At 37.6% G+C, this 12,328-nt stretch overlaps 1 protein-coding gene across 1 annotated transcript; it reads right to left on the reverse strand.

Annotated features, from left to right (window-relative positions):
* Window positions 1–351: 351 nt before the first annotated feature.
* LOC113019190 (solute carrier family 12 member 3-like) lies at window positions 352–11,129 on the reverse strand. Its single transcript, XM_026162735.1, has 27 exons — window positions 10,857–11,129; window positions 10,444–10,600; window positions 9,087–9,218; window positions 8,555–8,630; window positions 7,802–7,897; window positions 7,438–7,577; window positions 7,182–7,292; window positions 6,965–7,076; window positions 6,706–6,836; window positions 6,528–6,612; window positions 6,133–6,290; window positions 5,843–5,950; window positions 5,255–5,378; window positions 5,026–5,127; window positions 4,129–4,284; window positions 3,862–3,961; window positions 3,564–3,675; window positions 3,289–3,423; window positions 3,032–3,138; window positions 2,746–2,828; window positions 2,572–2,640; window positions 2,015–2,119; window positions 1,702–1,813; window positions 1,281–1,367; window positions 1,057–1,192; window positions 789–856; window positions 352–531 (listed from the first exon to the last, which is right to left on the reverse strand). The coding sequence occupies exons 1-27, from the start codon at window positions 11,036–11,038 to the stop codon at window positions 393–395; spliced, it is 3,123 nt and encodes a 1,040-aa protein (XP_026018520.1). The 5' UTR covers window positions 11,039–11,129; the 3' UTR covers window positions 352–392.
* Between the last annotated feature and the right edge of the window lie 1,199 nt (window positions 11,130–12,328).

Consider the following 12,328-nt stretch of genomic DNA (forward strand, 5'->3'; position numbering starts at 1 on the left):
TTTACCTTGATGTTCCAAGCCTTTGGGACTCTCCTGATAGGATGGACATAATTTTTCCAAAAGATGTCACCTCCTTTAGCAGTTTGATAAAAGTGGTGGCTTCCAAAATGTTCTTGCTTGGGTTGAGATACGGTGATATTCACTTGTATAAGGGGAGAGTACTTACAATGACCTTCTCAGAATCATTCATGTAACATGTGTCTATCTTAATTTTAATTTGTCTCCTTATTATTCACCAGATTTGTTAAACCCTAATTTGGCAAATATTGCACTCTCTCTGTCTTGTTTTTTTTTTTTTAATTATTGTTCACTTCTAAGGCTTGAATTTTTTAGTTTTGTGACTCCTAAAAATAAAAATAGTCCTCCATGACTGACTCACAATAAAATACAATTTACTGGCAGTAGAAAGTAAGGACATTTTGCTGGTTTCCTCGTATGAGCACTGCAGGGCAATGAAGGCCACAGGTGAGAGTATCCAGCCAGGCCATGTAAAGAGCACTGGGGCAGTCACTGTGTGGCACAGGAAGACTCCTACGTGGGGAAGAAAAAAAATCATTAAATAACAATTACATAAGCAGGGACAGTAAAACAAGAACAAAGTCTGCTACATGATGGGTAGCAGGATAGTAATAGATTTATATTTTCAGTGCAGTATTAGTTAAATCCTAACGCATGATGATTTTAGTAAATTGTGTACATATAAATATGGGGACTATGAGGGAAATGGGAGATCCTAACTAACTTTGATTTCTATTAAATATGTATTGCGATATAAACCGTGTACTCACACAAGCACAAGGGCAGTATGTTGTGAATTCCTGCGGATGATTTCATTAAGCCGTACTTTTCTCTCAGACTGTAAATAAAGGAAATACAAGTAGGAAACTGACTTAGTGTCACATAATGTGGGGATATTACACAATCATGAGGCATAGATATATTTAAAGTGTTTTGCTCTGGACCTTTTGGAAGTCAATGATACACTCACACACAAACACACACACACACACACACACACACACACACACACACGCGCACACACACACACACACACACCTTTTGTTTGAAGGCCTCAAACTCTTTATCAGATATTTTCCATGGTTCTCTCTGTCTTAGCTCCTGATCTGTGACGCCTGTCTGCTGTTCATCATGCAGCCTGAAGGGGGCGACACTGTCCACAAACCTAGTCATGCTGCAAAGCAAAACACAACTGCTATGAAGAAAAACACGTTCACATAGGTGTGCCTCGTGGTGGTAATTGCAACTTTTTTCCAACATACTTCTTGGCTTGAGGGCGCTTCTCACTGTCTGTCATGACAATAACGTCACTGAAATGTAGACGAAAGCGCTTCAGCAGAGCCATCATTCTGAAACACACAACAGTCCACAAGTTCTCAAGTTCCAGAAATCATAAAGCACCCTTTCCTAGTATGTCCATAAACACCAAAGGGTCTGAAAGAATTACATCCAAACAAAGACATATCAAACTGCATGAAAACCTACATTTAATTTTTTTTTTTTTGAAAAAACAATAAATAAATAAATAAATAATTCCAAATTTGTTGTCTATTGTAAAATCTTCAAACTGAACATTTTCAGTTCTTAGAGGAAAAGAGTAATTCTGAATTCATCTTGATAACCACAAATTTTGCCAATGCAAAAGCCAACACTTTCCCCCCGGGCGAAACAGAGTAAACCTACTCATTACGGCCTTCGTCCATGTTTAGTTCATCTCCGACGATGAAAACCCTGATCTTACAGTTACGCCAATGCTTTCTCCTGGTGATCAGGTAAGGTACCAGTAAAGTCAGTCCTGAAAATAGAAGAAGAACATGACAGCAGCTAAGAAAACCAGGCCAACTCAAATTTATTTATTTTTTTGTTTATTTATTAGAAGAATAAACCGAAGAGGCTCCTCTAACTTTTTTTCCCGTTGTTTGTTTGTTTATTTATTGCTACACTGCCGGGCAGGACGGGGGGGAAAAAAGAAAGAAAAGCACTTCTGTGGGCTCACCTCCATCATCTGCTATCCAGTAGACATCGATAGACTTTTTCCCCTGGGTGTTCTGAAACACTGTTTTGATTTGATCACTGTTGCTGTTGTCGGACACGTCATCAGCTGCAAACACAAGAGAAAGCGTGTGTTATGTGTGGGCAGTGATTACTGACTTAATAATTAGAAAGTTATAATGCAATCTAAGGTGTGCCAGTGCAATCATGATTTCTTGTTCACTGTCCTCATCCTCTCACATATTATCCTAAGCACCATTGCAGTGCATATTAATTTAGGAAGGGAACAATCCATTAGAGGTACTTTAGTCAAATTAAATCAATTTAAAACTTTAATCTTGAACTTTAAGAAATGTAATCATAAATAGACCACTCACTTTATTAGATTTTGAAATTACAGAGTGGAAATCTTATTTAAATCCGATATCCTTTTCAGTTCTAAGAAAAATCCCTTCCCGTACTTTAGTTCACAGTAGTTATGATTTACAGATTCTGACTTGAAATTTAACGTGACTTGGTACAGTAATCTAATATGTACCTATGCACACAATTAGCTCTTACCCGATTCCCTGTCTGTAGACTGATGGTCATAATTTTCAGCAGATTCATCAAGCTCAAAGCCCTGGTTTACTAAAAAAAAAAAAAAAGAAAAATATGTTGTCAACCGCTGCCACAAATGTATCATGTTGCTGTTAAGCACTTAGAGAATGTTCTACTTATTTATACTCATCAGACCTTCACAATCAAACTGGTCAGAGATGTCCAGCCCGTCCATCATCCTCAAGATACACAAACAGAAGTTGGCGTCAAATGTATCACTGAAGAAAAGCAAGAGAAGATGAGTAAGTTGAGAAGACTTTTGCAACTATTCTTTAGGCTATTTTATAAATACTATTTTTTTACACTGCCTTACAAAGACAGTAAAAATACACACATAATATAAAATAAATAAAATAGCAATACTATAAAATACATGATTTTTTTCATATCTATTAAATGCACCATTAAAGGACCATCTTACTATATGGTGTTAATGTAATCTTCAATGCTTTCAGGTGAACTCTCCCTCCAGTTTGACTTGAAGCCAAGGACCAGAGTGTTGGGCTTCAGCTTGCCAAGACCAGAAGCCTTTGAACAAAAAGCATAAAAGCCATCCTACAGGTAAGTATACAAACTAGTTCTAATGGCAGAAACATGCTAATAGTAATATTAATAATTTGTTGGTAACTTTCGGGGCATTTAAAGTCACATTACACCACAACAATATTAACTAGATACCTGCATTAAGTATCGAGCTCCAGTTCTGAGGCTCTCAGCTGTAAATGGAGTATAAAACGAACGCACTTTCCTCTTGTTCATCCATTTAACTAGCTGATCTGTAGCATCTTGTGGTCGTGTCTGCCTCTCAGGCTCCTGGAAAAGGAACTCAGGAACTCACATATCCAATTACAACAAAGGATAACTATAAAAAGTGTTTGGTGTGGCTATTTTGCCACAATGATGCTAATAATTTATTTTGTTTTCTTGTAGAAAAAGCTGAGCGGATGTCTCACCATGATAATATCGCCACAGATCATAAGACTTATATGTTTTGTGAATGAGCCAACAAAATCCACCAGTGCAGGTCGCTGGTTTGGAGGTCCAGTGAGGACTAGACACTGTGGTCTGAAAAAAAGACATTAGGGATCAAAGAGGAAGCTCCTGGATGAAACCCAGTAAATATAAATTCAAAACTAAAATATATTAATACTATTAGAAAAGAGCACTAACGAGTACGCTTATAGACTTTAGCACTCGTGCATGTTTCATGAAAAGCTTTGACCTGTTAAACTGAAATTTTAGATTACTTACCTAAAATTCTTGACGTGATCCTCCACACCAGTAAGTGAGACAGAGTATGACAAAGCCATGTTGTATGTGCCTGCCTGGACTGACGAACCCCAATTTACCTCTGTTGATTTCAAAAGACACTTACATGAGAAATGCAAAAAACAAAAAAAGAAGTGTAAAGTACACGTTGATGCATTCTGTTCTATTTATGAATCTGAGGCATGTTATTCTAACCAAAGTACTGCTCAGTTCCAACTTACGCTCAAAAACTTATGGTTTTTGACTCACTTGGTTTATTGTAGTTGATGTATCCAAACAAAAAGAAGATTATACAGAAGGTGATTAGAGCAGCCCACCAGGTAAACAGGAACATCAGAACCACAGATATCACTGCGCCAAACAGAGCCGTCCATTTACTGTAGTAGTGAAATGAGGGCCTCCAACCTACAGGAGGAGTCGGTGAGAAAAGGATTATGAAGTGGCACAGGGCAGACTTTGTAATGCTACATGGCCAGAACTCTGATCCCAATGTCCACCCATTATGGCCTACATTTACATTATGTATGATTTCTTGTGTTTGTTTTTTAGGCATTACCAGCAACCTGCTGTTAAATGTTATAGAGCTTTGAATTGTATGTAGTTGATTTTGTCAAAATAGAAACACATTGACTCTCTTGCCAAAACTTTAACTAGAGAACTGTCATGCACTTAATCTCACAGCGGGTTAGATCTATGTGTGCCTCTGTGTACGGAGATTTCTCCAATATAACTTGGTATGATAGATACAATTTTGGTAGAAGTGATTTGAGTGTTACATAAAACCTTGTCTTACCATCACTGGTTGTAGGAGCAATATGAGTTTTCACTGAAGTCAGATTGATGATCTCTTTTCCACACTAAGCTGCATATAAACAATTTGTTTTTTCTTCCGACCTCATAATGGGGGACTGTTTAATTTTGGGGCCAAGCAGCAATAAACTGGTGAGTGGTGGTTGTGTATGTGGGCATTTGTGCGCATGCTAAACTGTGGAAAATCTGGCTGTCACATGCTTTTATAGAGTAGCAAACTCTCTTATTAGTGTGACTGAACAAAATGTACTAAACCTTAGAAAATACCAAAACTAATGGTTTAATGTGAACGTGTTTAATATTGAGTATAGCTTAATTACTGAATATGTTACTCACCTGGGGAGTTGGTGATTGAAGCATGAAAGCAGCTAAAGTTTATAAGGCTGTAGGAACACAGGAAGAAGTTGGAGATCAGAGCTGCAATGGTGTTCAGCTCCGCTGTAATGACACAGATGAGAGAGTATTTAAAATCACACTACAAATTTAGAGCTGACAAGACATTTTATATGGGAATCACAACATTAGTAAGAGGTGAAAATGTGTTAGTCATGTTGATCACACCCACCAATGAGAATGAAGGCCACAGCAATGATGTAGCATAGCACATAAGCCCGGAGCGGCTCATCATTTTTCCCATAACCCTTTGCAAAGAACCCAATGTATGGGTATAAGTTGTCTTTGCACAGGCACTGATAGAGAGAACATAAAACATAAACAAAAAAGTGAGACTTTACTATATTTATACAAACTTTCATTAATCAAACATTTGAGCTATGAGATGATAGCTGACTTTTTAAGTGTCCTCCATGTTTTTGCTCCTTTAAAATGTGAATACACTTGAGCAATGATTTTAAAGCTACATGAGATCGTGCTGTTTGCTTGTTCTGCTTTAGTTTACCTTATTAATCGTTTTCTTTATACTGCAGGTGACTTTAAAAATCATTAATTATAACTAAATCATTATCAGATTCAAAATGTGCCCATTATTGTGTCAAAAAGAGAGCTGTTTTGTTTGTAAAGTCCAGGTAAACTGGTCTCTAATACAGCAATATTAGGTACATTGAAATTATAATAATGGATTCATCTTTTGTTCATCAATAAAAGTGCAAATGAATGCATAATGAATGCAATAGGAAAAAAGTTAATTTCTCACCTGAAAGACTTTAGGGGCAGAGACAAGAAATCCAAGAGCAGAGGACAAGCTGGCTGCAAATACCCCAGCAGTGATGAGGTAGTAGAAACCAGAAACCTGGCCCAAGACCTGGTTTGAGTCACCATTAAGTATGAGACAAACCAGAATAAAGTTTTAAATGCAATGAATATAGCAGGAATATTGACAAAGAGTTAAAGATTTAACCAAAAATGTGCTTTTGTTTGGTTTAGTATCTTTCTTCCCAATAACAAAAAGGAGAAAAAAATGTGGCTAACTGAATGAACTAGTACCTTTGAATTGTTGGCCAGACCATATTCACAATTCTTCTGCTGTATACAATCTGTGAAGTTCCAGCCCATTTTACATCCAAGCCCCACACAACCATCAGTGAGATTTCCGGTCAGGATATCAGTCATATTTCCAGAAGCGTCTCTCACTACACATGATGCTAGAGGAAAAGTACAGATTTTAATATAATTTTCATGGATAACCATGAAAATTTATTTACTCCCAAAAAGGCTGTATTGATCTCAGTTTGTGCTATTACCGGAAACCTGTTTCAGATAACAAGTCCCCAGCTTTATAACTTATAGAGTGCCAGGTTAAACACCTTCAGCCTCTGTCTTGTATTAATTAAATTATTTATACCTATTTAGATCAAATATGTATGTACTGGGTAACTTACCGACTGTGACAGAGATCATTAAATAGCTGATAGTAGTCCAAAAAATAGCCATGAGGGTGCCTTTGGGGATAGCAGTAGCAGGGTCCTGAGATAGGAAATACAATTAATATAAAACATTATGAAACGATGCATTCATATATTTCCTTTAAGGAGCATTTCTCTTTTATGTCCCTCATACTTTAAGGTCTCCAGAGATGTTGGCACCAGACAGGATGCCAATAGCAGAGGGAAAGAAAATGGCAAACATCTGGAAAAAGTTGGCTTCATTTCCTCTCCAGTTTGGTGTCAGGTTTTCTAAGAAGATCTCAGCTGGAAAACATGCCAGGTACAATATTAGGTAGTTATGAAAGAAGGAAAGAAAGATGGAAGAAACAAACAAATCAATTATTCGATGTGGTTTTTAAGACTATAGATTGTTGAGAGAAACCTAAACTTACTGCGGTATCCAAAGATACCCTGTGCCTGCTTTTCTATACTGGGAGGAATAAATGTGCCCACAAAGTAGTTGGATAATGAAACCAGAAGAACTAAGAAGAACAAAATCTGGGTCTGAGAGAAAAAGACAAATAAAGAAATCAAAAAGGAAGAGAAGTTGTTAAGAGACAAAACTTTGTCCAAGTACAACTGTCATGTTGAATATCAAAATGTGCTCACCTTAGACTCCCACTCCATTCCAGCCAATGAAATCAGCAGAAGAACCGTAACAGTGATCACGCCCACAATACGGACATCGTTGATTGAATCAACCATGACAACACCAAACTCCTACATCAATTAACCAAATTTAGGTTCTGTTGCATAGCATTTTAGTATGAAATATTATTTACATTATATATAATATGTCATCTTCTATTACAAAAACAAATCTACCATCCATTTAATACCACAAAGCACTTTCAATACATTTTACCTGCATTAGATCACGGGCCACCTCTGCAAAACCAACAGTATTGAGTGCACAAGCCAAAGCATTGGCAAAGGAAAAAACCACCCCAATTGGTCCTCCAATTTCTGGACCCAGAGTGCGGGAGATCATGAAATATGCCCCACCTGCAGATTATTTCAGACAAACAAGATTGTTAGAACATATCCTAAATACAAGGCTAGATCCTACATACACATTTGAAAAATTACAATTCTGAGCTCAGCTGCAGATTTCCAGTCTTAAAAGGCCCAACCATTTTTTAAAGGTGTCCCAAGTATTCTCATATTTTCAGATTCAAACTGTATATAAGGTTTATTTGTGTGACTTCCTACTTTGAACAGTGACTAACCTGAGATCACCCTCCCATTAGTGGCAATGGCAGAGATGGAGAGGGCAGTTACTGAGGTCACCGTCACAGATATCAGGATAATAAGCCAGGTCAACACTAACATAAGAAGAATAAAGTTAGGACTCATTAAAATCACACAATCATAAATTTTCAGTTATGAACAAATCAGGTTTACATCCTTCATCCAGAAAGGAACTTGTTTCTAGAACTTTCCTTTGCCCATGCATAAAAATTTACCTTACATGCAAATCCATATCTGAGTGTATATATTTTAGAATATGTACTTTAATACTCAGCGATATAATAGACCCTCTATGCTGCCTTTAAAATTCAGCAATTTAAAAATTACTTTACTTACATTTATTCATCCCAGTGAATAAATGTAGTAACTGTGTGCTAAAAAAAACAAGCAGACTCACACATAGTCAGCACTTTAAAAAACAGCTCACTTTTCAAACAAGGAAACTAGCATTTCTCCCAATCCCATATTTTCATTTCCTGGTGAAGTTACTATACTTGACTTCATTTGTCAATATTTAGATATCATTTTTTCCCTTCTTTTCAAACTTTCACGCTTTCCTATGATAAAGCTCTACGAACAATGTGCTCATGTTGATATGATTAAGAAACTAACTAAATCAACATGACCCAGAGATAAGACTATATGAACAAGCGTGGGGAAGTTTTACAAGAAAATGAAAGCAAAAGCAAAAGAACTGAACAAATGGAGGAGCAAATGAACTGATTACTCACAAATGCCTGCCTGAGAAGTGATCCAGGACAGGCGGAGGAACAGGATTACTCCCCAAATATTAAGCATACAACGAACCTGTGACCAAAATGAAAGTAATATGCTTTTAATTAACAGATCTTAAGAGTGATCAAGATCAATTATTTTGTGTATTTTTAAACTTTCTATGGCAGCGTTCCCCAACCTTTTTTGCACCATGGACCGGTTTATGCCCGATAATACTTTTACGGACCGGCCTTTAAGGTGTCGCGGATAAATACAACAAAATAAAACTAGTACCGGTACAGAAAAAAAGAAGATTTATTCATAACACACGTGAAAAGACCCAGGAAAACCGAGTTAACGATAAAAACGATAACAAAATAACGCTGAAAACCGATAAAAACCCTGAAAACCATACATTTCACACCTGAGCCTCAACTCTCGTGGCCCAGTACCAAACAACTCACGGACCGGTACCGGTCCGAGGCCCGGGGGTTGGGGACCGCTGTTCTATAGGACCAGTGGATGCAAAGACCCAGAAGTTTTACTTACCATAACTCCAACAACCCAGCCAAATCTAGCAGGAGCTTTCTCCTCAGAACCTTGAGCCTCTTCACTTCCAGCATCTGTGGCCGAAATCTCACAAGCTCCTGGATCTGTGTTGGTGTTTCCTCCCTCCACTTCCTGAAAATAGTATAGAAAATAGTACATTGTGTATCGACCAGAAGTTGAGGGCAGAGGCCCTGGTATTCTGATTCCTATTAAGGCTGGCTCATGGGACATGGAACATCGCCTCTTAAATGGGTAAAGAGTCTGAGGTAGCGTGTGAGGTTGAGAGATACTGGCTAGACATATTCAGACTCACCTCAATGTACATCTTGGACTCTGGTGCCACTCTGGTGGAGTGGGGCTGAACTCTGTTCCAATCTGTAGTTGCCTCAGTAATATACGGCAGGCAGGGGTAGGTACACCCTGGTGCGCTGCTTGTAAGTTGGGGCTTTCCCCAGTGGACAGTGGGAGTTGTTTCTCCATAGCTCCTGGCTGTCATTTGTGCTTATGTGGTGAAGGACAGTCTCAGCATTCACTGGTGAGATGCGGAAGGGTGTTCTACTCCATTGTTCTACTGGGAGGCTTGTACGCTTACATTGTTAATGAAAGGGGGGCCTGAAGTGCCATGATTGGGAAGAACAGATTGCCTGATCTGACTCCAAGTGATGTTGTGTTGCTGTTATTGTTATGTCACCCATAAGGGTGTTCATGCATGCACATGTCATTAGGACACCCTATGTTGCAGGGTTGATGATTGATTTTTTAACTGTATTATCACATCGCTTGTGATTATACGCTGAACAGTTCAGAAAGCCCAGTTTTTACTGAGCAGAATGTTGGATGGTGCCCCACCTCGGGCATCTATTGTTCCACTGGAATAATGAACACGATGTTAAAGCATAAGGATGTAGAAAACTGCACATGACACCAGGGCACCCTTGGACGCAGGGTTGCCGACCCAGCAGGTCATCTGATAATTGGAAAGGTTGATGTTCAATCCCTGGCTGCAGGACTGGTAAACACTATAGCAATTCTTTACTAACTTGCCTCAGAGGCAGGGCTTAGTCCAAAGCCCTGTTGAACGTGCATGTCCAGTTTTGTTAAAAGTTTCGCTTATTTCTCATTAATAATCGTCACAAAATAAATAAAATAAATAAGGTTTTGCATTAACAACTTTACCGTAAAATGATATCCCTTGCCTACTGTGTTTTTCAGACCTGTGAGAATCATTTCACTGTTTGTAGAGGCCAAACATTTCATTTCCTAGGGGGGTTAATTCCCCTAGGTGGTGTTACTGTCAATATGCAATTCTTAAAAGACAGCAGCAATGAGAAAATGCTCCCAGAAGTGGAAAACTCACATCGAATGCTTTGCGGAGAACCTCCAGGGAAGGTCTGCTCCTTGCCTGCTGGTGTGGCAGCGTGCTGGCATAGTGCTCCAGCTGTGGCAGCAGGTCTATGGTGCTATAGAAGGAAGATCTCCGCAGCTCTATTCTTGAGTCCCGCTGCTCTGATGTACTGTTAGAGGGAAAAACATGTGAACTGAGAAACTATAGCAAAGATTAGTAAATGCGGAAAACATATCTATGATGGTAGGCTTTAGTTCCTTTAATGGACATTAGATTCTAATAATTCCTTCCTTCCTGAAAATCTTTTTTATTATTATTATTATTATTATTTTGCAAGTTCCATTTTTTTCAAACAGCTGAGTGGAATGATGAGGAAATTATGCTGGGGTGGAAAATAAAAATAGACACAAGTTGATAACACAAACCTTGAACCCTCCTCTGAGATAATGATCGCTGGAGGAATTTGGTGGCTAGCACCTTCTCTTCTGTTGTTGGTCTCAAAATGGTGTGAAGAGTACCTGGGAGGTCCTTCTTCACCAACTGAGAACTGGACATGGTGGCGAGTACCTTGACCCACTATGGGACTTTTGGATATGAACTGCCCCATTAAAAGACCAATTAAATCCTTTGGAACAATATGGAGAGCAGTTAGAAGTGCTGATTCATATTTGCTAACAAGATTTGTGTGTGATTTTCTGTTTTCTATTTTTCAACAGACACTCAAAACATGAGTTTATAATTGATAATATTCTTTTGTACCAAATATTATCAACATTTATATTTGAATCATTTGATTTTATCTTTAGCTTTGTGTTCAATAAAGAAAATTGAAAAACTAAATTAACCTTTTCAGCTTAGCACTTTGTACCAATTGTCTTATTCTAGGCATATATGGCATGCAGGGTAGAATAAAGTATTAATTCTCTGTCATTTTGGTAGAAAAAGCAACACATGCTATAGTCATTTTATTTATCACTGAACCAACATCTTAATGAAAATACTGAAAACTGAGAAATTAAAGTTATCTTATTGTGAATATAAAAAGCTTGTAAGAAAAATTCAGCAGGATTAGATGTAATTTTGTGCAGTGGGTGAGTACGGATAATGATTCACCCTTACAAAAGAAGCTCATTTGAGTAATTACTCTCATAATAGTTCAGTTATCGATGCAACATCAGTGTGTGCTAATGTCTTATTTCTAAAGGACATGAACCTGGATAAGAAATAACCTTCACCAAAGCAGAATATTCTTAACTCATGTTAGTATTTTGTCATTATTATTGGAATTCATTTCCCATATAAATATATTCTCAAATGTGGTTGAAATACTATACTAGCTACAATATATTACAATGAAGTACTGGTAAAAGTATCATGTAAATTACATATGTGCAGAAATCATTTCGACTGATGTGTCAAAGGAGAAAATAGTTGTTTTCAATGATGTTTAGTTTAGTATTAAAACTCACAAAAGTACACACTAGTATAAATATTACATGTTGTTAAACCTTTGACATAATAACTTTTACATCCAAAAAATTTTAGCTCCTTTTATAGAAAATGTTAAACCAAAAGCAGTACTTACAGTGCCTTTCTTTGCTTGTTGAATGAAGAGGGAAAATCAGCCTTTGTTCATTTCACAGTGAAATAATTGGAATTTATACTGTCAGTGAGGTAGGTGACATCCCCTCCCATTTACCTCATCCCCCTCCTTTCAGGCAAAAACTCACACACATACACTAATTTTCTTGCCTACACACACACACACACACACACACACACACACACACACACACACACACACACACAATAAATGTTTATCTGAGTTGTGTTATCTGAAACACAAATAAGTTATTATATTGGGCTTTGGATAAAAATTAACAGATTGTTGTTATTA

Source organism: Astatotilapia calliptera, chromosome 3 (genome assembly GCF_900246225.1).
Source record: "Astatotilapia calliptera chromosome 3, fAstCal1.2, whole genome shotgun sequence".
Lineage (NCBI taxonomy): Eukaryota > Metazoa > Chordata > Actinopteri > Cichliformes > Cichlidae > Astatotilapia > Astatotilapia calliptera.

Excerpts from the sequence above, each read along its gene's own strand:
- LOC113019190 (XM_026162735.1), bottom strand. The coding sequence starts at position 11,038 with ATGGGGCAGTTCATATCCAAAAGTCCCATAGTGGGTCAAGGTACTCGC. Across the intron at positions 3,962-4,128 it reads CATCAACTACAATAAACCAA|AGGTAAATTGGGGTTCGTCA; the intron begins GTGAGTCAAAAA and ends TGAAATCAACAG. Across the intron at positions 2,120-2,571 it reads GTCTACAGACAGGGAATCGG|CTGATGACGTGTCCGACAAC; the intron begins GTAAGAGCTAAT and ends TTGTGTTTGCAG.